Source organism: Delphinapterus leucas, chromosome 2, assembly GCF_059928025.1.
Source record: "Delphinapterus leucas isolate spDelLeu-1000000601 "Yukka" chromosome 2, BTC_Dleu_Yukka2, whole genome shotgun sequence".
Classification (NCBI taxonomy): Eukaryota; Metazoa; Chordata; class Mammalia; order Artiodactyla; family Monodontidae; genus Delphinapterus; species Delphinapterus leucas.
In genome coordinates this window covers 33,842,090-33,869,649 of record NC_143130.1, presented here as the reverse complement: position 1 = coordinate 33,869,649, position 27,560 = coordinate 33,842,090, and the positions used below count along the sequence as shown (strand labels likewise).

At 42.4% G+C, this 27,560-nt stretch overlaps 1 protein-coding gene across 3 annotated transcripts in view; it reads right to left on the bottom strand.

The window, feature by feature from the left end:
* Positions 1-27,560, bottom strand: part of TJP1 (tight junction protein 1) — a 255,304-nt gene that overhangs the window by 210,415 nt on the left and 17,329 nt on the right. For all 3 annotated transcript variants that reach the window (XM_022554511.3, XM_022554512.3, XM_089906657.1), the window contains exon 2: positions 24,532-24,664. In XM_022554511.3, coding sequence (XP_022410219.2) covers positions 24,532-24,664 — 133 coding nt within the window. The remainder of the gene's footprint in view (positions 1-24,531; positions 24,665-27,560) is intronic.

The following is a 27,560-nucleotide window of genomic DNA, read 5'->3' as shown; positions in this document are numbered from 1 at the left end:
TAACACACACTACAACATGGAAAACCATTGAAAACATCACGCCAAGTGAAAAAAGCCAGACACAAAGGGCCACATAGTGTATGAAATGTCCAGGGCTGGGGCGGAGGGTTTGGAATGGGGGAATAGGGGAGTGATGGATAAAGGGAGTGGGGATTGGGGGGGGAATGAAAATATTCTAAAATTGATTGTGATGATGGATGCACAACTTTACAAATATACTACAAGCTGCTGAATCGTACATTTTAAATGGGTGACTTGTATGACATGTATTATATTGCAATAAATGTATTAAAAAAAACCAAGTTCTCCCATATGCTGAATATCTTTGCAATGCCCCGTTACCACCTCAGTACTCTTTTTTTTTGTTTGTTGTTTGTTTGTGGTACACGGGCCTCTCACTGTTGTAGCCTCTCCCGTTGCGGAGCACAGGCTCCGGACGCGCAGGCTCAGCGGCCATGGCCCACAGGCCCAGCCGCTCCGCGGCATGTGGGATCTTCCCGGACCAGGGCACGAACCCGCGTCCCCTGCATCAGCAGGCGGACTCTCAACCACTGCGCCACCAGGGAAGCCCCCACCTCAGTACTCTTATCCTTACAGCTGAATATGCCTTATTTGTTTATTCTAGTATATCTGTGAGTTTCACCATCTGTATGCAACAAGCCAGCTCTATGCTCATCTGTTACTCCACCTTTCTAGAAAGCCATCCGACAAGACATACCAAGAGCTAAAATAACACTTCTCATCCATTGATTCAAATATTCTCTTTTAGAAATCTATCTTAAGGAAATATAAATTTAGAGATTTATATTCAAAGAAGTAATTTTTTAATTTGGGAAAAAATACAAGCAATCTAAATGTTTAACAATCGAGGAATCAATAAACTGTAATACGTACATATAAGGAATAGCAAAGAGTCATTAAAATGTCTTCAAAGAATATCGAATATTAAAAAAAGTGGAACACAAAGAGTATAGACAGTGTGCTCCCTGTTACGTACATTACACGTGCCTGCGACACGGACGTGGGGGACGTCCATGCCGTCTCTGGACACCAGCCCCCCAGCCCTAGCACCACCGTGCTCGTGTAGTGTGACCACACTGCCTTGCCACAGGGACAGGGGCTGATCTGGGGGCGGGGCGGGCAGTCAGGGACCCTTCCCCGGAAATGTGCAACTGAGACCATGAGATTCAACCCGGCTGCTCCCCTGAACTGCAGAGCCCTGACCCATTGGCTGGGCCTGCAGTTATCTGAGGAATGCTGCCAGGGTCTCTGCCTCTGCCCTGACACTTGCTACACTTGAGTGCTGTGTTCTCAGCGTTCACTGGAAGGCAGGGCCGGGAGTCTCCCAGCACAAGACGGCTGGCTGGAAACAGCAAAGCTCACCCCCTGGGAGCACTGCTGGCTAGAATCCACCTGTGCCAGCAGCTCCCTGCAGCATCCTCTCGTTTAACCTGCTCCAACCACAGAAAATGATCCAAGAGCCAATTCTGCTACACCAACAACTAGAGTCCAGGCCAGCGAAGCTTCCTATCCGCTGGTCTAAAGCATGGGCCGTGGGTTCAGCCACACGTCCTGTGGGCTGAGCCGATTGCGCACTCTCGCCCAGGGTTGTGGTCGGACCCTCAGGCCCTGGACATCCCGGGCTGCGCGCGCCTCCCTTCAGCTTCCTCCTGTCCTGGGAAGAGAAGCAGCACAGCAGAAACAGCGAGAAGTGCCATGAACTGTGAAGGGGAATCTTCTCAGCCTCCCCAGCTAAGCACCCTTCTCCGAGAGCACTGGATCTTTGAGAACAGAGCAGACCTGCCACTGGCGCGTGGGGATGGAGAGAAGGAGGCCGTCCGGTCCCTGAAACCAGGCTATGTCCTCTCCTGTCCTGGTCATTAAAGCCAGTCACTCAGCACTTCCAGAGCCGCAACACGGGGACACAACGTGCGCCTCACTGAAGGCTCTCATCAAACAGTACTGCTCGTCCCTCTTCTGTGCTACCTCCTTTTCTATTAAAAAATACAACATTTAAAAACAGAGATACCCACTTGTTGCTGTGGACATAATAATTACAACCTGTAAACCATGGCATTCACCAACAGCCCAGGAAGTCATTCCTATAAACACACACACACACACACACACACACACACACACACACCTCTTCCTGCTTGTACGTATTGTACTTGGAAATAACTGTCACACTGAGTGAGGGCTTCTGGAATTCACGAGCAGGTGAGTCAGCAGTTTCTGATGCATTCTCCTTTATCTCTCTGACCGGCAGATCTTCATCTTTTACAGCTTGATTGAGGTACATTTCACATATCATAAAATTCACCCATCAAAAGGGTAAAGTTCAGTGGTTTTTTATTATTTACAGGCAGATCCTGACCAGCATAGCGTGGAAGATAATAAAAGTGTGTTCTCAGCCGGCATCTTTGTCTTCCCCTCGTCTGCTCTGTTTTCCTGGGCGCTCCATCTAACCCCTTGCTATCTTCAGCCCCTCGGGGGCCGCAAGCCTGGGAGGGAGCCCTAAGCCAGGGCAGCAGGCTTGGCTCACTATGCCGTGACCCCAACACTCCCCACGAGGGAACAAACTCTAGGCTCAGAATACATGATCTTATTGAACACCAGAAAAACAAGGATAAAAAGCAAGTGAAAGAAATAAACACTTTTGTATACTTTTAAAGTACAGAGAGGAAGTTGAGAGTTTATAAGCAAAAGCTGAGTTTTTTAAAAAGAGCTTTTTGCATAATCGTTGTCCTTATTCCTACAAATAATTAAAATCTCACAAATGACCATAGGGACCCATCAAATAGTAAAGAATTATTTACTGTATAAGGAATGAGTTATTTACAGTATAAGGAATGAATTCACATGTGTGATGGACAATGAAAGGCCCAAAGAAATGAAAATCCCAGAAGAAGCAGGGTAAAAACAAAGCGTAGGGAAACACGATAGAACTATCTCTAAATACATCATAAATCACGGTAAGTATAAATAAATGAAATGGGTCTGTTAAAGTGGATAAAAATTTAGATTCTGTAAAAAGAAAAATAAACCCCACAAAATCCACAGAGACAGAGACAGAGAGGTTAAGAATAAAAAGAGGAAAAAATACATCTATGGGAGGAACTGAGATTCTGGGAATGGTGGTCTGGGTAATTCAGATTAAGCCTCCCTCTGAACATAACTGGAAAAACATAAAGAACATTTTCTTGAAGGAATCACAGACCCAACCAGATAGCAAAGAACGGCCAAGCCAAATCCTGCGAGAATGGAGGTCTGGGAAGGTGAGCCAAGCACACGGGGGCCACTCTCCCCTGCAGGTGTCCTCTGATTCCGGGGTGTGGCTAAGCAGCTCTGTGACTCCATCCAGGGATCAAGGGACAGAAACTGGAGTCCATGGTCCACCAAGTCAGAGTGCCTGGGAAATCCTCCTTAATTTGGGTTGGGATTCTGAAGGAGTGCTCCCTCCAAATAAAGAAACAACCAGGTCTTCACAGGCACTTCACAGGTTCAGTTCTGAACCACCTAAGTCCTTGGAATTGGACCCAGGAGTTACAACAGATTCCAAGTGCCTGGCAGAAACACACACACATGCATTGTGGAAGAAGACTAGACCTCAATTCATTTTTAATTTTTTAAATCCTTTTGGCACTCACTCAATAAAAAATAACCGGACATACAAAAAGACAAGACTCTATGGAAAAAACCTCACAAGCAATAGAATACTCACACAATCACTCTGAATATTAGAGAGTGAGACACAAAGTGTAAAATAACTTTGTTATTGTGTTCAACAAGATAAAAGACAAGACTGTTCAGACAGAGTTGGAAACTGCAAAGGAGAACCGAGAAACATATGAAAAGAGGCTCAATCTCATTAGTTATTACAGACACGCACACTAAAACCACAATGTGCTACTATCACACCCTAACTACGATGGCTAAAATTAAAAACCTGACAACACCAAGTGCTGCTAAAAATAGTGTAACGGGAACTCTCATGTAGCACTCGTGAGATTAAAAACTGTTTAAACCACTTTAGAAAACTGTGTAGTGTCATCTCATAAAACTGAACACATGCACAAGCTAATATATAGTAATTCTACATCTAGGTTATACAACCAGCAGATACACACACACATATACACCAAGGAACTTACACAAGTAAACTTCTAACAGCAAAACTGGATCACTGGAAGGAAAAAATGGATAACCCCAACTACCACAGTAGCAGGAGTTAACACGCTTATTTCAGTAAATTAATTGATCAGGTAGAGAAAATCTGAATAGGAACTAATAAGCCTAATGTAAAGAGATTAGAGAACTCATTATTTTCAACCCACAGGCATTTTTTAAAAACTGACTTTATTAGGCAATAATGCACTTTTCAACAATTATCATAGAATAATTATCACACAGACCACATTATCTTACAACAATGAAATCAGAAATCTGGGGCAAAAAGGTAACAAATTTGTGCCCTTCTTCTTGGAAATTTATGGACACAGCTCCAAATAATCATAGGTCAGAGAAGAAACCATAAAGGATATTAGAAAATAACTTAAAACTTTAATGACAATGAAAGAACTAAATATTGAAATATATAGGACTCAGCTAAATCACTACTTAGAAATCTGGTGTTTTAAGTGTATATTAGAAAAGAAGACTGAAAACCACTGAGCTAAATGTGCAACTCAAACATGAGAGGAAGAATGAGCAGAGGGTAAGAGGGTATGAGCAGAATGATGAAACTAAAAACAAACCATAACAAGAAGCAACACAATCAAAAGCTGGCTCTCTGACTAAAGAAAAATATAGAAGGTATAAAGAAGCAATATCAGGAATGAAAAAAGGGTCACAACTACACATACAGCTGACACTAAAAAAAAAAAAGAATACAGTAAACAACTTTTTGCAAATACAAGTGAAATTTTGAGGGAGAATGGATAGTTTTTAAGAAAAATATAACATCGAAATTAACTCAAGAAATTGAATCAGCAGTTCAATATCTACTCCTCAAAACATACTAGAAACAAACAAACAAAAATCAGCTCTCGATGATACTTCAGGCAAGTTATATCAAACATCCAAGATGCAGAAAAATCTCTACACAAACTACTCCAAAGAAGAAGAGAAGGAATCATTCCCAGCTCGTATAATGAAGATAGGAAAACCCAGAAACCAAACACATAAGAACAGCACCAACATCTCAGTTTCTAAAAATCTTTCTAAAAATGTTAGGAAACCCAATTTTGCAAAGTCTTAAATAACAACAACAACATTTTCAAGTACAATTTATCCAAGTAACACAAAAACAGTTTCATACTAGAAATTACAATAGTAGAATTTTGTAATTCACCACATTGATATGAACATGTCAATTAAGATCAGGGGAGAAACACTGCATTATCTTAATAGGTATAGAAAAAGTACTCTTTAAAATTTAACACTCATTCATGACACAAATTCTTAGAAAACTGAGACGAGGAGTTCTCTAATGTGATGAAGGTGATCTACAAAAATATACAGCAAATGCCACCCTTAAGGACGAAGCATTAGAAGCTAAGGGGCCATTATCATGGCCCCCATCCAGCCGTGCACTGGAATGCCCGACACAGACGGAAGACGGAATGGTGGCATGAGGCCTGGGACCAGACAAACCCGTCACAACACGCAGGAAGCAGCAGAGTATACAGAGAATCACCAAGAAATCCAGACACTGTTAGAATTAAAATGACAGGCTGCTGATTATAACGCGAAAATATACAAGTCGATTACACATCTATACATCAGCAAAGTTAGAAAGTGAAAATAAAATTTAAGCCATTTACAATGACCAAAAACTCTGCAACAAATCTAACAAGTCATACAAGATACAACTTTATTGAAAGCCATTTTAGAATAGATAGATGTGCTCTATCCAAGTATAATAAGAGTCCAAACTGTAAGAGATTAATTCTCCCCCATTCTAGTTCTATATATTCAATGTAATTCCAATCAAACTCCCATGGGTGTTTTGTGTGGAATTTGACAGATTGATTATAAAATGTGTAAGGAAGGTCGAAGGGCCAAGCATAGCCAAAGCAACTTTAAATAACTAGGGTGAGGTGGGAAGGCACCTACCAGTTTTCAAGATTTGTTGGTAAATTATAGTAATTAACACAGTGTGGTTTTAACACACGACTAGGTAAACAGACCAATGGAAAAGGAAAGGGAGAAACAGATCCACACATACATGGGAACTTTCTGTTTGACAGACAAGGTATTACAGATCAGTATGAAAGGATGAAACATTCCATGTATAGTATCCATACTGAAAATAATAAGGCAATCTCTACCTTTCACCACACCCAAAAAGTAAATTTCAGGATTAAAGACTCAAATGTGAAAAGCAAACATTAAAACATTTTTAAAGATATAAGGGAGAACATCTTTATGGCTTGGAAAAAGAAAGAGGTTTTTAAACAAGACATTAAAAGAATAAAAATCATAAACGAAAAGACCAATAAACATGTCTACATTAAAATTATGAACACGAAATAGAAAGGTAAACCACAGACAAGAAGATGTTTGCAATACATATTACCATTAGAGGACTAATAACTACAACATACAAGGAATTCCTACAAATCAATAATCAACCTTCTCTCCAAATAACTTAGCTATTTTTACAAGTGTGAAAAGTCTCCATTTTTTTGCTTCCATTTTGAAAAATGAATATTTAGCTTCTCTGAGCGTATTCTTTTTCTCTTACTGTCATTTCCAACATAGAATTCTAAAACTGATTTGAATAGTATTAGAACTATTAAAAATATATTAAAACTAATGTATTTTAATTATTTTTATGATTATAAAATAACTCATAATTGTAGAAATTTTATAAAGATATTAAAATATACATTTGAAATATTAAATAATTAAAATGTTAAAATTAAATGGAAAATAAACAAATATAGAAAAACATAAAAATCATTAATAATCCTTCATGCACACACACATCCTTGTTAATATTTTGGAAATTTTTTCTAGACTTTGTTTGTATTAATATATACAGACCTGTATCCATACATTACACTGTAATGTATACATTAACCTAACATGCATGACAAGTTGGGTCTGAAATGAGGGCAGGTCATTTCAAGTGATGACACCCATCGATCAGCAGGAGATGCAAGCTGACTCAGGAGGTCTTCTTAGAGCAACAGGAGTTAAAACCACTCTTGGAGGAAGGAACTGTAACAGGAGTGAAGGCTTAACGCTGGGATAAGGACCACATTAAGATGGTGGGTTAAAGAACTCCTGGACAAACAGAAGGCAAAATCGGAGAGGTTAGGACGAGAAGCAGGATATTGTGGAAGAATTTCAAGAAGAGGATACTGCTCAAATGCCAGATCCTGCAAAGAAGTTAAGGAGAATGAGTGAAGAAAAGGCATCCAAGACGGCCATGGTGAGAATATCAGATTACAAGGATGTGAAGAAAACAGGAGATAAAGATGTGTGTGTGGACTTCACAGTCAGCAAATCAGGCAGGAAGCGAAGGTGACAAAATCAGCAGAAGTTTAACCCAATCCACTGAGAGACTGCGGATGCAGGAAGAGAGAGAAAAGGAGGACCCAGAGGCCCGAGGGCAGCGGAAGAAAAGGATTGGTGTCACCACAGAGCTGTTCCCAAGCTGATGACAGACGGGAGGAGAGCCTCAAGCCAGGTAAACTTGGTCATTTTACCACTGAGATCTGGCATGGGACAAAAGTCTATTTGGATCAAGACGCATCCCCACCAGGCTGCTGTATTGGACAGAATACTAGAAATACAAAAGAAGAAAAAAAACCCTCATGTCTTCGCTTCAAGTCACTCATGGCAGGAGAACCAAGATTTGAGAGAAACTTCATAAATATTGATGCTAAGGGGGATTTTTACAACTAGCTAACCACTGACACAAATGACTGACAAGCTCTTATTTCCTTAAAACAAGAAAAGTCCTGATTTATTTAATATTATTTTTTGACAGTATCTATCCACATGACTGGAGAATGCTACACGTAATGAATGTTTCTGTGCTACCTGGTCAACTGCATAATTGCTAGTTTAAGATACAAAATTAAAAGCAAAACAATTCAAGGTGGAATAACCCAACCCATGTTTTCCTAAACAACTGTGATTCCAGCAGGAATGTGATGACTCACGGTTCTCTGTAGGTAACAGGGACGCACGGCTGGGGCTGTGACCTTCCCAGCTCCCTCCACATCCTCTACACCCCTCCTCACCTCGCCCCACCTTGAATGACACCAAGTTAAAACACTAATGAAGACACCCCCGTGCCATAAACCCAAGGAACTGGAGAAACAAGAACGCTGACCTCTTTAATTACTCCTTAAAAAAAAATCTAAAATTTATGCATAATAAAATTTTAAAAAGAACATTTATCTTCTAAGCTTATGACTGAAGTATCTGGAACTTCTAAAGTGGTTTTCAACTTCAAATACAAACATTTATTAGAGGCAAAAGCTAATTAGCTTTATTACAAGGAGGGTGTGAAGAGTTGATGTGATCTGAGGAAGTAAATAAAGTTTGCACAGATTTTCATTTGACTGTGGATTTACAAAATGTTCGATAATTCTAATTTCTGAAATAGTTGTCACCTTCCTATAGGATAAGATAAATTAGTCAGCTAAGGGTGGAGGTCTCTGAGGTAATATCAAATCCATGCCACTAGAGGGAAACTCGCAGAAGTGTCTGGAGAATGATCTTCGAAATGAAGTCACAAAGTACCCACATCCTCCCACCTTCCATGCATGCTTCTTCTGTTTACCTACACGTGCCCCTCGCAACACCTGTGCATCTCCTAACACTCAGCATTTAACTCTCCAGTTAGTTGATATCACTCCACAAACCATTTCTTCTCCCTCCCTTCAGAGGTTCCTTATTCTCAAATTTCTCAAATTTTGTTCAATTTTAAACTCTTTATATTTACCTTCTAAACATTTTAGTCACCTCCTCTGCTCCAATCAGAGGAGCAAGTACTCGACTCTCTAAGCCCCTATCGCTTTCAGCAATTATTGTCAGGCATTTTCTTAAAAATTCTTGTGTCTCCAGTAAGGTGCTGGTAGCTTTACAAGAGTCGTCCAGGGCAGTGTTAACACAACCAGGGAAGGACAGTGAGGAATTGCCATTTCACCGCCCGTGGTCACTCACTCCAAATGACTTGACCAGCTCTGGGAGGACCCTGACCCCCACTCCATTCCAGCTGTCCACTCCCAAAGCCACACCTGGTCCCAGTCGCCACTACTCCCCTGACAACTTCTTAAACTTCTACACGCAGAACTCAAGCCAAAGCTCTTGAATTCTGCACCAAGGCCCCAGCCGCCCAATCCCTTCTGATTTCATGTCCTGGTCCCAGGGGCCATCATCTCCGTCACCCTCTCACCTTTAATCTCAATTCCCCCCGGTCCTTCACTGCACACTCCCTTCTGAACCGGCCAGCCCTCTTTCCACTGCGCCCCCAGGCTTCGGAGCCCTTCTGGAGAGAATCACACAGGCTCGCCCCATGCGGTCATGGTCTCTGACCTCTGGGGTCCCTCAACCATGCCCGGCAGTCCCTACTCATGTTCCCAGTCATTTCCTCTCTCTTTGTCCCTCCGCAGAGGTGACATCATCACCTCTCTAGAAATCTTACCTACTCCTTCTCCCTCGACTGGCAATCTCAGTGCCCTCTTAGAAAATGAAACTACCTCCCAGCCCCACCTTACCTCTATACACAACTATTCATTCAGTTCCTCCTCTCTGGGGGTGGGGTGGGGTCCTTACTCTGTGCTGTGAATTCCATCCACCACTGTCCCCCGCACCCCGTCCCCACAGCAGCAGCCCTCCATCTCTGTCCCTGCTCCCTCTGATATCTCTGAAGGTTCCACCAGGCATATAAAGATGCTCAATACTCTACCATTTTAAAAAAATAGCATATATTGAAAATGACAAACTTCTATAGAGTATGTTTAACTCTCACTGAATACAGCGGTCTGCTCACTCTTCACTGTATTATTTTATCTGTGTTGTCAGTACCTGGCTCCCCTGGTCTTTACTGTAGACACTGATGCTCATCCCTGTTGCTTCGGCTCCAGCAAGTTCCTAAGCTGCTGACCAAGCGTCCAGCCTTCCTGTGGGATCTCGAGGGCCACCCACTGGCTCTCCAAATTGAGCGTTTCTTTCTCACACCTGCAACTCTGATCACTCAACTCCCGGCTTGGTTTCAGCTTGGACTCTGGGTACCTGCTGGGACTGCAGTATGACCCTGCACCCCCACTTACTGCACTCATTTCCAACCAATGTCCAGGCAAAGGATCAGCTTTTTTCTGCTGGGGGTCCTGATTTCCTCTTAAGCCCAGGAATTATTAGGGGTCCCTTCACTCTCAATTTCACATCACTATACTTAGCTGAAAAAAACCTGGCCTTTAGACTGCTCTACCCTGGGTTGACAGTTAGACTCTGCATTCAGAACCCTGGCTGCACTGCCGGAGTCCAGCTACATGGCCGCTGGTCTCCTCACCCCTGGCTCCCTTGCTTGCAATTTCCTCTCATTTTCTACTGATCTCCAACCCATCTCTCATCAAATCATGGGCAAACACCCATGCCACAACAGGTGGTCATTTCACTCACTACTTATTTTAAGTTGTGGTAAGTGTTATAACCAAATTCTGAAATCTACATTATTCTTTTAGCGGTCATTAAACAACACTATTACAGCCTCCGTTATATTTCATAATCATATATTATATATAACGTGAATGCTCTAGGATTTATGCTCAGAGAAGATCATCATTTTAAGAGTACAGTGTATGTGAAACTGTTCAGTCAGTCAAAAACAAAAAAGAAAAGGTTAATATCACGTGGTCATATCCTGGAAAATCAAATCTTGAACAAAGATTGAGGGATCCTTAGACTTACAAGTGTACTGGTTTCTACTGGATTATTTCTTGACTGTCTCATCTTATACCATCCAAACAAAGGAATTGATATTATGTTTTTAAAAAAATGATCCAAAATAAATCTGAGAAAACAGAAAAATTTTATATATTGTATATTCTGAAATGAAAACGAAGAAAAAGCCAGCATGCTAAAACCCAGTGGCACTACCGTACTTCTTCATGATCACACCACAAAGCAGAATTTAATAGCTTCAAAAAGCAGTTATCGGGGACTTCCCTAGTGGTGCAGTGGTTAAGAATCTGCCTGCCAATGCAGGGGATATGGGTTCAAGCCCTGGTCCCGGAAGATCCCTCATGCCGCGGAGCAACTAAGCCCATGCGCCACAACTACTGAGCCTGCACTCTAGAGCTCTCGAGCCACAACTACTGAGCCTGTGTGCCACAACTATTGAAGCCCGCGCGCCTAGAACCCGTGCTCTGCAACAAGAGAAGCCACCGCGTGAGAAGCCCGTGCACTGCAACGAAGAGCAGCCCTCGCTCACTGCAACTAGAGAAAGCCTGCATGCAACAACAAAGACCCAACACAGCCAAAAACATTAAATAAATAAATAATAAATTAATTTTTTAAAAAGCAGTTATCAGATACCATATGCACAGGACATACAAAGGAAATAACAAGTATACAACCTAAAACAGAAAACACTGACCCTGTCCAAGACACAAAATGACACGCAAAGTCACACTGAACACACCATCTTCCTGAGAGTAAGTCAGGAAAGGCAACGGCATGACTCTAACTCTTTCCTAAAGGATGGTCTTGATAACTCAGCAGCTTCAGTAAAGCTCTTCTTTTGCCCTGGTCAAAATGCACTTAAATATGAGAAAGTACAAGGAAAAGCATTTCTCTTCACTAGAAAGAAATCTAATTATCAGATGCTAAATCCAAGTGTTACACGAAAACAAAACTTAGATGAAACAAAATATGGCCCTGCCTCAAAGCATTAGCAAGTCTTGCCAGTCTCAATGTACCTCACCAACAATTTCAAGGCGGAAAAAATAAACATTTGAACCATTTAAAATTACACAGTCCATTAAACGTTCTGCTGTGCACACAGAACACACAGTGTGCTTATTTTACGTGACATGTAAAAAGAATAACATTTATGTGGAAGCCAAAGGTTAAACAGATTTTTAAAATATGAACAGTAGTAACAATATACTGAATTATATAATATCCAAAATGTTGAAAATGAATTTTCATGCCAAATAGTAGGAAAATGCCAGTGATTATGAGTTACTGAAATAAAATGCAGTAACTCAAAGTATATAGTTAGATCAAAAGGAAAAATGTAAAATATTTAAAAGGCTAGTTCATGATTTTCATTCTAATTATAATAAATCTTTCAAAATTGAATACACAATAGAGAAACAAAGTTAATAAATGCATACAAAGATGGTTCATGTTACATTAAAATATGGAAGTGACTATCAAAACATGATTTTTAAAACAACCAAAAGCTAAAGTCATGTTTGGAGTACAGGTATATAGCTAGTTTTAAAGAATTTCAACTAAGTTACTTTTTTAAAAAAATCACCAAAAAAGCTTGACTTCTTTCTGGCAACACAGAGTCCTTAAAGAAGGGTGGAAGCACTTTCATTTTTCATTGCAAAGAGGAAAACAGTCACTGCTGTCATTCTGCTACCAGTTATCCTCCAATCATCAAAAGTCCCTGGCATTTAAATCACCTTCAGACAAGCTCAGGTGGCTCCAAATTCTACTCCGCCCTAAGCAGCACCTTCTAAATATCAACAGCTTCCAGAAATTCAAACAACCAAAACAACTTCAAATTGGAAAGGCCTTCCACTTTCATTCCACATTAAAGTCCATCAGTCACAAATTTAAGCAGAGATGTGACTGTCGAGAAATACGAAGAATGAAGCTGTTAGGCAGCCAGGCCCCAGCGGCTGTCCCCGCCTGGGCGGCAGGTCACTTGCTGGGGAGCCCTGCCCCCAAGTGGCCACCAGCTGCCCTGCCCCGGGATGAAGGGAGAAGGCCACCCGGGCTGTCCTACGAAGACACTCTCCCTTCCCAGGCTCAGGCCCGGTTTCCTGGACCATGTGAACACGCGCAGGTACCTGACCAGAAGGAAAACAGCCGCTGGACCTGCAGGTGCCTCACAGAGGGGCCCTCGAGGGGATTCAGCCAACCTGGACTTTCAAGTTCTGAGCCTGTTTGTTCTGGGAGTCAGAGTGGGACTCCCAGAACAAACAGGCCACACCGAGATCTGGGGAGGACTGGGTCTTGTGCCCGCACCCAGATCAGGCTCTGAAGAACAAGCCCTCCTACAAGCTACGATGTCACCACTGAAGCGAAATGACTATAGTATTACCCTCCCCCACTTGCCACAGGAAAGAACACAGTAAAGCACTGAGGACACCAAAACCTTCCCTCTGCCTGGTGTCTTCTCTCAGGGCCGCCCCAGCTCAGGCCAAGAGCTGGCACCCCGCTGAGCATGCCTGCACCCCATCTGCACCAGGCCCACAGCCAGCCCTCACCACTATCTGGTTACCACAAAATGTTGGGCTTCTCTAAGATAGAAGACGGCATAGAGATAGAAAACTACACATTCTGAATCTTCCATTTGTCATCCTAATGCTCAGAAGTCACAGAATAACCGAATAAAATGCTTTTACTTAGACTAGCAAGAACAGAATATCTGCTCCAAAGACAAATATAACTAATTTCTACATATCCTTGAAATATAGTGTGTGTGCATACTGACACAGGTAAGTACATTATTTGTTATGTTCCCCAGAGATTATTTATTCTGTTCAGTAACAAATATGGAAATCAAACGATTCAGTTTCTTGAGTTAAAAGTAATGAAATAATATAAGATCACCTCTGAAAACCTGAAGCAGATCCATTTTAGATAAAAAACAATTATGTCCATAGACTTACTCATTCAGCACACAGGAAAATATTCTTTTTATTTCTGGAATTTCAACCTCCTTTGGCCTGCCTGCCTGTCACCCCACTGCCCTTGGCTAATGTCACCAGCCACCTCCAAAAGCCCCCCACCCCGCTCACCACTGTAAGCACAGCACCTGGAAGGTGAGTTCCACTGCCCTGTGCCCCCTTCATAGCCCTGGGGGAGGGGCTGTCAGAGAGGTGATGGAACTGTCAGAGCCCATGACATCAGCTCTGTAGATTTTGAAGCAGTGATGGCTCTCTTTGTTCTGTGACTGTATGAAAAATTACATTATTCCTCCTCTCAAGATAAAAAGTAAAAGAAAAGATAAACTCTAATTCCCACTCCTTAAGTGACCTTCTCTGACCGCTGGAAGGTCCAAGTCGCCTTTGCCCTCCCCCACTATCTGAGGCTGCACGTATCTGCTGGTCACTCACTCTCTTCTGGAAACTGCCCTCTTCAGCTGCTCCATCACCCACGAATGAACTCCCCTGCTCGCTCCCCTCCTGCTGCCCACCCCTGAACTGGCCATGTCCTCTGGTTCTAGCATTAGCCCTCTTAGTTCACAGAAGCATCATCATGGCGGAACCCTTCTTTGTAAGTGAAATGGTGCACATCCCCCTGCCCTCCTGCAGCGGAACAGATAAATGCGGAGCTCCAGACAGGAGGCGGGGTGGGGGCTCAAGACTGACCCTGCCCCTTGGGGTCAGAACAACCTGTGGTCCCTCCCACGGCCCTGGCAGCTCTCAGCTCATCCCCACTCCCTGCCCTGCTCCCTCGACCTGGGGACATCCTCCCCGCTCCCTCCCCCACAAAGTCAGATGCATCCTTCAGGTCCAGTGAAAGAGTCACCTTCTTCGTGACTCTCTTGTGCAGCAGGGGGGCGATGAGCACCGGTATTCCCCAGGGGTACCCTGCGCTGCCTCTACTACTGTCCACGGTGTGGTGTGTTTACATTTCTGCCTTCTCTATTAAACTCAGACCATTTTAGAGGCAGGCGAGATGGTGGTGGTGGTGGTGGTGTGTGTGCATGAGAGAGAAAGATGTGGGGAAGAGGGGTCCCAGGTGAACCGAACATGAGGCTCAGGCGTGTCCTGCTGTGGACTGGTGTCCCGCATGAAGAGAAGTGAGGCCGTGGGGCGGGCAGTGACTGGGAGATGGAGGGGAAAGCAGCCGCTGGTCTCCAGCCCAGACAACAAAAGGAATCGAAGCCCTAGAGAAAGAGATGGTCAGGCAAAATCCAGGAGCAGCTTTCCCAAGAGACTATGAGATACAAATTAAGGCAGAAAACTAAAGGCTTCTCGTTCTCTTCTTGGTAACCCTATTTTTAATATTCTTTTCCTTAAGACCTAAATTCTAAAAGCCCTGTGTTTTCTACTCAGTTCTGATGAATAAAATCCTGCCTAAAATCAGAGCCAACGAAGTTCCCAACTAGCAGTTGTTAGTGAAAAGAAACTCTAAAGAGATAAGCGATGTGAGCACAGGTCCAAGATGGAGACAAAATTCTGAGCTCCTGAAACAATACAAAAGACGGAGGCTGACAATGTTCACAAGAAGAGTACTTGTAGCCGTTGTGTTTATTAACCATTTAAAAAACAAATGTCCTTGTAAGGCTGTCTGTAAAAGTCCCTTAGAGATATCTGGACAGTCACAGTTTAATGAAGAAGTAACCATTATGGGCAAAGCAGCTCCTACTAATTGGTTGTCAATTGGCAAACTGCATTCCAGCTGGCCTCTGGATGTCCTAAAGTGACATAAATAGCCCGATTTTTTGGTTATCCCTACCTGACTCTGCTCACTCTGGAAAACTGATGAGGGTGGTAATTCTGGCGGATCCCTGTACCCTCCAGCCATGCCTCTCCCCACAGAGGGTTGGGACTGGGCCACTCCGGTGTCCAGTGATGAGGCCAGACCTCAGTGAGCTGGGACTAGCGAGGACAGCCCCTCAGCTACTGCTCGGAGCACATAACCTGAGTCTGGTCATGGGGAAACACAGAACAGCCCCGGGTTGAGGATTCTTTAAAACTGCCAAGGAGGAGATATGACACCTAGAAGCAATGTATGTTCCTGGGCGGGATCCTGCACCAGAAGGGAAACAAGACACTGCTGGGACAGCAGTGCAGTTCGGATGGGATGTGTGGACTGGACAGAACTGCCGTGCCAACGTTGACTTCCTGCCTTGGTTACACGGGTTATATCATGATTAAGTAGAAACTGCCCTTGTTTGGGGGAACTAAACCCAAAAAAGTTTAGGGGCTGTGGGACACCATATCTACAGCTTGCTCTCAAGAGTTCAGCAAAAGACTAATAACAAAGGGTGTATTCACACACGCACATACACATCTCTACACAGAGAGAGTGGGCAGTGGAGCAAACGCTATGAACTGTTAGCAGTTGGGAAATTTGGGAGAGTGGGGTTATGGCAGTTCTCTGTACTGTTCTTACAATTTTTCTTTAAGTGTAAAAATATTTCAAAATGACATTTTAAAATTCTCCCTATTGTTCATTCTAGTACTTTTAATCTTCTCCTTTCCTTACATCTGACAAAGCCCACCAGGCAAAGACCCCCAGACATGCCTGTAGTCAAACAGAGTGAGGTCGTGAACTTGCTGCAGCCAACAAGGAAGCTGTCCACACAGAACCGTAAGTATGTTTTGCAAGTTGTGGTTTCCATCGCCATTCACAGTGCCTCCTCCCGGTCTACCTGCCAGGGAGGGCACTGATTCACCTAATAAAATCTCTTCGTTCATTCAACAAATATTTATCCTGAGCTCCTCTAAGTCCTTAACATGTTAGGCATTAGGAAGCTATGTAGTTTAATGACACATGATCCGTCTTTGAAACTGGTGAGGCAATGTATAGACATAAATGATGATATAAGAGATCCTTGTAAGGCTGTACTGAAAAAACAAAGACTTGATGGAGTGAAGGAAAACCTGAGGAACAATTTGTTCTGGATAGATAAGTTTTCAGAGAATTAGCTGAAAGTACCACTTCAGGCACAAAATCTTTTTGTATTTTAACCATCAGGTTATATATTTTTTTCTAAAATGTATTATAAACTTTCCAGCCTTAAACCGAACATAATTTGATATGTTAAGCAAATTTTAGTTGTGCAAATCTCAATCATGCAACATAAAATATCAATGGTCCCATTTCATACACAAATCTGAAATTATGCAAATGCCCCAAATTAAGAGTGACCAGTGAGAATTGCATAACTTCAAACTAGCAGGCTGAGTGACCTATAGCCTATGAACTCTAACCAGATCACTTTATCTGGAAAACAGAAATAAGCCACCATATTTTGTGAGTCTTCTGGGAAAATGGGTCTTACAATTGTATGAATTTTGAATATGTAGAGGCCTCAGAAGCATACATCTTTTACGGGGGCACCCCACTGATGCTGGGGCAACATACATCTTTCATAGAATGCCATATCAATTGTAATTTAACCCATTTATGATTTGGCTTTTACTGGGGCATTAACTTTCTGGTCTGTACAGTGGCGAGTTCCAGACCTGCTAGGGTATGTAAGTGGACTTTTCTAGTTACTGATGAAATGTCCATTTCCTTCTTCTTCCTCACCAGCAGAACCCCATTTTTATCCCCTGCAGTCCTGTGCTACCAAAATTTCCCATTTTTCAACCTCCCTTAGAACTGGAGATGACAACATGAAACAGTTCTTGCCAAAGAGATGTAGGAAGATGTCCCTAAGCGGGCATAATCTCCTCTGAAATAACCGGACAAAGCTTCCCTAGGACAAAGTCTGTGCCTTTACTCTGCTGCCTTCTCCTCGCTGGAGACCCAAAATATGAGGGCAGACCCACAGCAGACACGTAGAGACCACAGAAGACCAGCATGAGGACCCAGGCCTGCAAACTGAGGGCAGCCTGGAAAAGAGAAAACTAGGTCTCATCACAGAGCTGCTGTACCAACGACTGTCTACCCTGAGACTCCCACTGAGAAAAAAATCCTGGCAGTTGATTTTAAATGACTATAATTCAATCAGCCAACTCTTACATTCATATAGCTGTTATTTATGGATTTGGGGGGTTTGGGGCACTTTTTTGGTCAAAGAACTCAGCTAAGCAAATCAATATATGTCATCCACCAGGCCAGATCCTGGTCCAGGAAAAGGCCCAGCGAGAGAAATGAGAAGGAGCAAAGGGGGCTTCAGGGAAGGGTTTCCATGCTTGTAAGAGAGAGACTCCCCTTCCTTCCTGGCTTTATCCATGTGGATGTGAAGCCCAGAACTGCCACACTCACCACGTGACAAGTCTACTGATGAGGTCTATGCAGAGAGGAGAGTAGACCTAAGATTCCCAGGAAAATGGAACTGGACCCATGGGATTAAATCAGGCATGAAGATCACCCTATTAGACTTCTAGACCTCTAGGTTCTAGACCTCTAGGAATGTGACCTGATAAACGTCCTTAATGTTCAGGTCACTCTGAGTCAGCGTTTTCTAACATGCAATCAGGAACATTCTCACTGCCTCAAAATGTGAAGGACCTGGCCACTGTGAGAACAGAAGCTGCCACAATCATCTCCTCCACCTCTACCTGCATCACCACCACCACCTCCACCATCATCACCTAAACCAGCGTCACCTCCATCACCATTACCACTTCTATCACCACCACCATCACCACCACCATCTCCATCAACATCACCATCACCACCCCAGCTACCATCTCCATCACCACCTCCATCACCACCATCATCGCCATCACCTTCACCATCACCACTGCCATCACTGCCATCACCTCTACCACCATCACCTCCACCTCTACCACAACCACCTCCATTAGCACCACCATCACCACCACCACCGCCTCTACCGCCACCTCCACTCTCACCAATACTACTCCACCGTCATCATCACCATCACCACCACCACCTTCACCTCCACCTCCAACACCACCAATACCACTACCTCTACCTCCTCCACCCCCACCACCAACATTACCTAAATCCCCTCCACGATGATCTCTACCTCCATCACCCCACCACCACCTCCACCTCCACCAGTTACCTCCACTACCTCCATCAGTACCACCACATCCACTCTGGCTATTCAAAAAAATGTCCCCCTTACTTCTTCATGCTCAGGCATGTTCACCGTAAGAGAAGTCAATACATGAAGTTGCTTCCTTTTCCTGTGTGTCAAGTGAGTGACATGATTTTATTTGTCCTCTTGCTTCTCAGCCCCACCACTTTAACATTTAATGGTCTCTCAGCTTTCTTCTACTCAGCTACCAAAGTTATTGGAGCAATAAGTCAACCAACAATAAACCAGCAAATACTTAATGAGCATAGACCTGACATGCTTAGCACTGGGGAATACAAAAGACATGCTCCCTGCCTTTGAGGAGCTGAAACACATCATCAATGGAGAACAGAACACACACTAAGAGGTGAAGGTGCACTGAGGAGATGTGTAGGTGGCCTGGGGTCAGCACCCACAATGACAGGGAGATACCTAAAGTGAACGGAAAGATGCCAAGTCACTAGAGCTCAGGGTGAGAAGAGCAGAGGGTGCCCACGATGCTCACTGCTGTTTCTTCTAAGCTGTCCTCTGGGGAGGCGGGTGGTGGTGATCAGAGCAGAGCGAGGAGCAGGGAGTGGCTGGCCCTTCCCACCAAATCAGGAAGCAGGGTAAGCTGGTGTTCAGCGTCCTTCACGTCTTCTCCCTCTACTGACTCAGCACCTTCAGTGCCAGCTCCTTACTCATCAGTCAGGCACCAAGAAAGCACCTTGACATATGGTCAAAGTCAAAGGGATATTTAGTTTTAAAACAGGCCTCTGGGGTCTCAGCATCCCACACATCTCATAGTAGGAGGTCTTGGGTAGAGAAAGAACGAGAAAATTTCCATCACTAATATCCCGACAGGGTTGCATAGATCCTCCAGTAGCCTACACAGATGCCTCTTTACCAGGAGAAAAAAGTTTCTTTTCAAATGTGAAAAACTGCTGATCATTAAAAAACCACAGAACTATTATTCAGGCAGCAGTGGAATGTGACATATTAGCCCCAAAAGGTAACACTCCAAATAATATCTTCACATATTTTCCCTCCCATGACAAAAACTCCTGGAAGGGTTTTGAAAAATGTATCATTTTGCCTGATGGTTCTCAGTGATGACTGAATCCTTTTTACTCAAGGCTAAAGGAACAGAGACATAAATTATTAATTAGTTCATTGTTCCTATTTATTGTATATAGAACCTCTTTGTAGTATTTCTGTTGGCAGAAAGAGAAAACTGGCAATCTAGGTTTACACCCACAAAGCAAGAAATAAATTACTTAAGTTCACGTTAAGGACAGCATTCCCAAACTGAAGGAATCCCACTCAACTGGCTCCATCCTCCCATTTTAGGTAGGAGGTATAATCAAGAGAAGCTGTAAAATTTCAAGCAATCTGCTGAATTTTTTAATTACCACTTAAAATTCTTTGATAACACATTTAGAATCTGAGAGAGAGGAAGGGACAGAAGTGAAAATGCAACCTGATGACTCTAAACCTGATGGCAATGACATCACAGTGATATGGAAGAGCTAAGAACGGAAACATCATTAGCTAAATCTAAAGACAAACGGTTGCTTTTCTTCTTCATACTGATTATCAATACATCCCTCCTTCACCCGAAGGAAAAACCAGAACTTGTCACATGGTTTATATAGCATTTTACTCATTAAAGTGTTGAAGAAAGGCTCGGGTTTTCTAGGCAAAACACATCATCATAACAGACTTGTCCATTCCAGGCCTCGCCTAAGAAAACTGTACCAAGTATCCCTGGGACACTGTCTCAAGGACCTAGGGAGAGTGGATGGATTCCAGGCCCCCTCAGTAAACTAGGTTGTCAATCAATTACGCTGCAGCGTTTACAGAATGAACTAGAAAGCCCATCCCATTCAATCCCCACAGAGAAAGCTGAAACAATCACCTCTCCCCAGGGGTGAAATGGCATCGATCTGATGCTGGGACCAAAGCCAACAGTCTCAGCTGGAACCTGAGGCTTATCAGCCAGAAACTGGGACCTTGAAACCATGGCAAGTGGACCTCCTGCTCCACTTGCTAAGTTCTTCCAAAAGCAATGAAAATTGCATTTTTTCTCAGGCAAAGTTAAAAGCAAAATGTAAAAATATAAATGTTACTCTGTTGGTCATGCAAATTTGATATATATGTACATGACAGGAGACCATGAACTAAGTTTCAGTCTTTCTATTTTAAGGTTTTCTGTTTACTTTGGTGGTTAAAGGAAGCCATACATTTAATAAGAATTTTTACAATTTAAAAAAGTATATAATATGACAAAATTTTCAGTCTTTTTGCACTAGAAGAACATTTATGAAGAGATACATACAATGGCTAAGCTATTTCCTGAAGAGAATAAGGGTTATGTATTCCTATACAATTAGAAGTCATTACAGACCCTTTCCCAAGGATCTTCTTCCCTTTAAACTTTGTGGCAAAGATTTTAAAATTTGGTTCTCCACGATTATATGGCACAGCCAACTGCATTAGAGAAACAAATCTGAACACTTTTTACCTCCCATGAAACCCTTTTCTAAACCACATTTTTAAAAAGCAGAGTACTCCCTGTTTTAAAAAAAAGAAGATAAAATTTTAGAAGTGGAGGGAAAGGGATTCCCTGGTGGCTCAGTGGTTAGGAACCCACCTGCCAATGCAGGGGACACGGGTTCGAGCCCTGGACCAGGAAGATCCCACATGCTGCAGAACAACTAAGCCCGTGCACCACAACTGCTGAGTCTGCACTGTGGAGTCCGTGAGCCACAACTACTGAGACCACGTTCCACAACTACTGAAGCCCGCGTGCCTAGAGCCCGTGTTCCGCAACCAGAGAAGCCACCGCAATGAGAAGCCCGCACACTGTAATGAAGAGTAGCCCCGGCTCGCCGCAACTAGAGAAAGCCCGCGCGCAGTAACGAAGACTCAACACAGCCAAAAATAAAAACAAATAAATAAATTTTTTAAAAAAAGGTAGCGGGAAAAAGTCCTTTTTCAGCCCCATACCAAAGATGCTCCATGTCCCTATACATTCTGAATATTATAGTATTATCTGACCATAGCTTATGGTAGAAAGTGGGAATAGCCAAGCTGGGAGAGTCTTCTTTCTATTATTTTATTTTTCAGAAAATCAGTTTATTGCTTTGCTAAAAACGGAACATGTTCATTGTAAAAATTTCTGACAATCTAAAAATGTTCAAAGAACAAAACACTAAATTGCTGCCCCACCAACCATGACTATAAGAACCTGAGACAGAAAATGAACTCAAATTGCAAAAAACCCAAATTGATTGCAGTAATTACATTTCGTTAATACATTCCCATTACTGACAAGTAGATGAACTATCAGTACATGGCCTTTCAATGCACTCTGCAGAAAGTAGAACACCAAAGTCACACACAGCACAGCTCATGCAGCCGAGCACACCCCACACCAGAACCCACAGCTCTTCCCAGGAATCCACTTCCCCTACCTCAGCTTTACCTCTCTTTGAACCTCAATGTCAAAACCTCTTCCCTCCAGAGATGCTTAAACATTTCACTTTTGACATAAAGTCAAACAGGAAAGATCATCAAAAAGAAATAAATTAATTCTGCACCTGGCTAGTGTTATTTTTTTCCTTGCTTGTACTGTACACTAACTTCAGCCAAATCAACTCTTTCATGGAATGAGACAGGAAATTTACTATCAATAATTTTTAGACATGTTCATCACAATAAAAAGATAACTCTATTCACCAACTTTTCCTCACAGCTGAAATAATCTATTTCTATTTCTGAGAAACTGAAGGCAACCTTACGTGAAGTTAAGCTCTTCTTCTGTCATATTCTAGAAAAATTTTAATATCTTCCCCCTCCACAATAATTCTATTTAAGCAAGTAAACATATTTTATGACATGCAAATTAATTAGTTATCTGATTATGCTTCAGTAATGATAATATTTAACATCATATAAAATAACGTGATAAAATTTCAACTCCCATTTTTATGTTCTAACAAATAATTCAAATTTGTTTCTCAATTAATTCAGTGTTTCACTTTTGAAAAGCAATTTGCTTTATTTTAAGCCAGACTTATACTTTCTTCTGTCACTTTAAGTCTACTTAGCATGAATTTACTGTCTTTTAACCCCTTTTTTCAGTTATTGCTTAAATGTCTTCTGATAGGTCACGTTTCACCTTCTTGTCTTATATGGTCAAGCATAGTTTTAAGTAAAATAATTGGGTAAAATTATTTTAATAAAAATAATTACTAAAATTTTTGAAAACTAAAAATATAGAGTATTCACAATTACTGAACTTTTGTTTTCATCAATTATAGGCAAAAGATGCAGTAGGGCTTCCCTGGTGGCGCAGTGGTTGAGAGTCCGCCTGCCGATGCAGGGGACACGGGTTCGTGCCCTGGTCCGGGAAGATCCCACATGCCGCGAAGCGGCTGGGCCTGTGAGCCATGGCCGCTGAGCCTGCGCGTCCGGAGCCTGTGCTCCACAACGGGAGAGGCCACAGCAGTGAGAGGCCCGCATACCGCAAAAAAAAAAAAAAAAAAGATGCAGCAGTCATATCCTCAAAAAAGATAGGCTTTACTTTCACACTGTTACCACCTTTTGAAACAATAATGGTCAATGGTACTTTTATAATTCTGAATTCTTCAGCACTCAGGGGAGAAATGAACACATCTAGTCTAAGCATCCCGAACATCCATTAATTTGCCAATGAATGCTACAACACATAAATGTGAATAAGACCTTCTTATAGCTAGGAAAATTCTAGTGCTTCCTTTATGGCATTACAGTAGCTCTTCCAGGACAACACAATTAATAGGAAAGGACAGTGGGGCCTGAAAGGGCCAGTGTTCCTCTAAAAACATGCATGAATTTACCATATACCCATGTGAAAACCTGTCACTAGGCCTGGGGAAAAAAAGGTCACTAATGTTAATCACTTAGAATGAGAAGAAAACCCCATCAGTAACTGAACTGGGATCTGTCCTAATAATAAGAGAGCACCTCTATTTTCTGGAACTACAAGGAAGTTGGGTGTTTGGGGTTCATCAAATACTTAGGTCTGTACTTACATTGATATGTGGATTTGTGATTTTCCGAGAAATTTACATTATCCACTGAACTTAATTCAATTTTTTTTTTTTTTTTTAACAGTACTTGGGCCTCTCACTGTTGTGGCCTCTCCCGTTGCGGAGCACAGGCTCCGGACGCGCAGGCTCAGCGGCCATGGCTCACAGGCCCAGCCGCTCCGCGGCATGTGGGATCTTCCCGGACCGGGGCACGAACCCGCGTCCCCTGCATCGGCAGGCGGACTCTCAACCACTGCGCCACCAGGGAAGCCCCTTAATTCAATTTTTGTTGTAGAGTTCAGGAAACATTTGTTTATTTTGGTCTTTGAACCAGAATCATCATTATGAACCGCTTATCATAAATGTATCTATGGATATCGGTTAAGAAAGTTATGCTGGTCGGTAACCTGTTGGATAAACCAGTTTTTACCGAAAAATGCTTACCACAAAATAAGCCTGTTGCATTTTTATGAAAATATTTAAAACTCAAATTTTTCATATTCTTCGAAAAGGAAGAAAAGCGTTAAACAATTCACTTACAGTGAGCTCACAGAAATCGACGCTATCAAGGCTTTTGCTTCTGTGTAGTCTCCCTTTAATTCGTCTTAGAGAAGGTTTTCCTTGGCTGACACTAGAAGTAGCACCATTAGGATTTTCAGAGGATGGTGTTACCCTGCAAGAAGAGGAAAATTCTTAAAAAGACAGGTTTATAGGTGAATACTTTTCTCAAGTATGAGGTAAGCATTTACTTGAGAATAGCTTTGGAGATGTCATACTCCTTTTTCAATCAAAAAGCTAAGAATCACAGTGGAGCTACATTCTACCAGATACCTTTCTAAATATTTCTTAGCAGCTTGCTAGTTTAGAAATCTTTCGTGACAGTTCAAATATTCCAACATTAAGATTCACTACAAGTCAACTCTGTAACCATCAGAAAAGCAACCAAGACCAGACTGAAGTTTCCTAGGTAACTGAGAGGCACTGCTTCCCTCTGGGTGGTTATTTATCTAGTGCTCAGCCTGGTGCCTGGCACACCAGTGCACAGCAGCCATCACTGTCCCCAACCACAGAAACTGTTCAGGAGGATTCTGTTAAGCATGAAAATAGCCTTTAAAAATTTAAGCATGAGACGTAGCATGGACTTGAGGACACGGGGAGGCGGGGAAGGGTAAGCTGGGACGAAGTGAGAGAGTAGCACTGACATATACACACTACCAAATGTAAAACAGATAGCTAGTGGGAAGCAGCTGCGTAGCACAGGGAGATCAGCTCCGTGCTTTGTGACCACCTAGAGGGGTGGGATAGAGATGGGTGGGATAGAGAGGGTGGGAGGGAGATGCAAGAGGGAGGGGATATGGGGATGTATGTATACATATAGCCGATTCACTTTGTTATACAGCAGAAACTAACACAACATTGTAAAGCAATTATACTCCAATAAAGACGTTAAAAAAAATTTTAAGCATGACAGTCGACACTTAATTCAGTATTACTATGGAACCAAGAAAATTCAGCACACAAACTAAGCCATCTACAGAACGCACCCTGGGCAACGTGTTCACACATACACACACACACTCCAGACTGCCATGTGTCCTCCCATTTCTGTGCCACTGCTGGTGGCAGCCTTGGAACAAGGTGCCTTGGGAACCTGGGAGGACACTGCTCAGTGGATTATGGTTTTAGAGATAAAAAAGATTATAAAGTAATGAGGCTGATTTGTAAGTGTGGCTTGTGAAAAACATAATCCTTATTTTATGATCAGATCTCCTATTTGTAATACATTCCATGTTCATATATTTATTAACCTTCATGACCTATTTAATGTTTGGTATTTAAAATGTTGTCTGAGGGACTTCCCTGGTGGTGCAGTGGTTAAGAATCCGCCTGCCAATGCAGGGGACACCAGTTCTATCTCTGCTCCTAGAAGATCCCACATGCCGCAGAACAACAAAGCCCATGCACCACAACTACTGAGCCTGTGCTCTAGAGCCTGCAAGCTACAACTACTGAGCCCACGAGCCATAACTACTGAGCCGGCATGCCACAACTACTGAAGCCCGCACGTCTAGAGCCGGTGCTATGCAACAAGAGAGGCCACTGCAGTGAGAAGCACGCGCACCGCAACGAAGAGTGGCCCCCGCTCACTGCAATGAGAGAAGGCCTGCGCACAGCAACGAAGACCCAACACAACCAAAAATAAATAAATAAAATAAATACATTTAAAAATAAAATAAAATGTCTGAAAGGGATAAATGTCTCTTGTCGCTTGAAAAGGACACAAAGGATGGACTACTAGCAAAATTAATTTGACAACAAAAATAAGATAGAAGTAAATACCATAAAATAGACTTAGTTTAGGTACATCTACAGCTTAAAAGTACTCCATCCATATAGTCAGAATATTTGAAGAGTATAGAAAGATACAAAAACAACAAGTAAAAGCCTCCCTCCTCCCCCTCATCCCAAATCCCCATCCCTCTTCCTAAGGACAATCATTGACAACAGTTCTTTGTATAACCTTGCAGACAAATGCTCATGTTTATCTATTTATGTGTTAATCTCCTTTTGAAACTTTTAAGGCAAGGCACCAAATTGTTTATATTGTCCTGCATCTTATATTTTTCACTTAATTACCTATCTTGACACTCTCCCCATAATAACCCATACAGATCTATTTCATTGTTTTTTTTAATGGCTAACCACTATTCCATAGCATAGGTGTACGGCAATTTATTCAATCATTCCCCTGTGATGGGCATTTAGTTTAGTTTTCAAACGTTTGCTATCAAACCACAAAGCAATGAACACCTTTCTTTTGACAACATCTTTGGGTACAAATGCAGTATTTACTTAGGAAAAGTTACTAGAAGTTGCTAAGTATTGCCTTTCAAAAAGACCTTACCAACTTACACTTCCATCAACAGTATAACAATGCCCATTTGGCGGTCCTTAAATACAAGGACAATTTTATTTTACCATTTTATCTTATTAGTTAAAACTCAACTTCTCCGTGTCCTTCATTGTATTTGTCTTGCTGAGTTGATTTCTATAAAACAGACTAGTATCGGGGGCTTCCCTGGTGGTGCAGTGGTTAAGAGTCCGCCTGCCAATACAGGGGATGCGGGTTCGTGCCCCGGTCCAGAAGGATCCCACATGCCGCGGAGCGGCTGGGCCCGTGAGCCATGGCCGCTGGGCCTGCGCGTCCGGAGCCTGTGCTCCGCAACGGGAGAGACCACAACAGTGAGAGGCCCGCGTACCGCAAAAAAAAAAAAAAAAAAAAAAAAAGAGACTAGTATCGAGCTCCCCAGCGTGAATATGGATTTGTCAGCTGATCTTTGTATATCATTAGTTTTTCCTTTATATGTCTCAAATCTGTTTTATTAAATGCCTTAATGTTTGTAACTCAGATCTTCTTAGGGATTTAACCCTTTAGCATATGAAAAGTCTCTGTGCCAATTCAAGATTTTACCCTAAATGCTATTTTGTCTGATAATGTTTTCCATCTATATTTTTACATTAAACTTTTCCTGGCTTATCTTTTTCTGTGCTTGTATTTTCCACCTTTC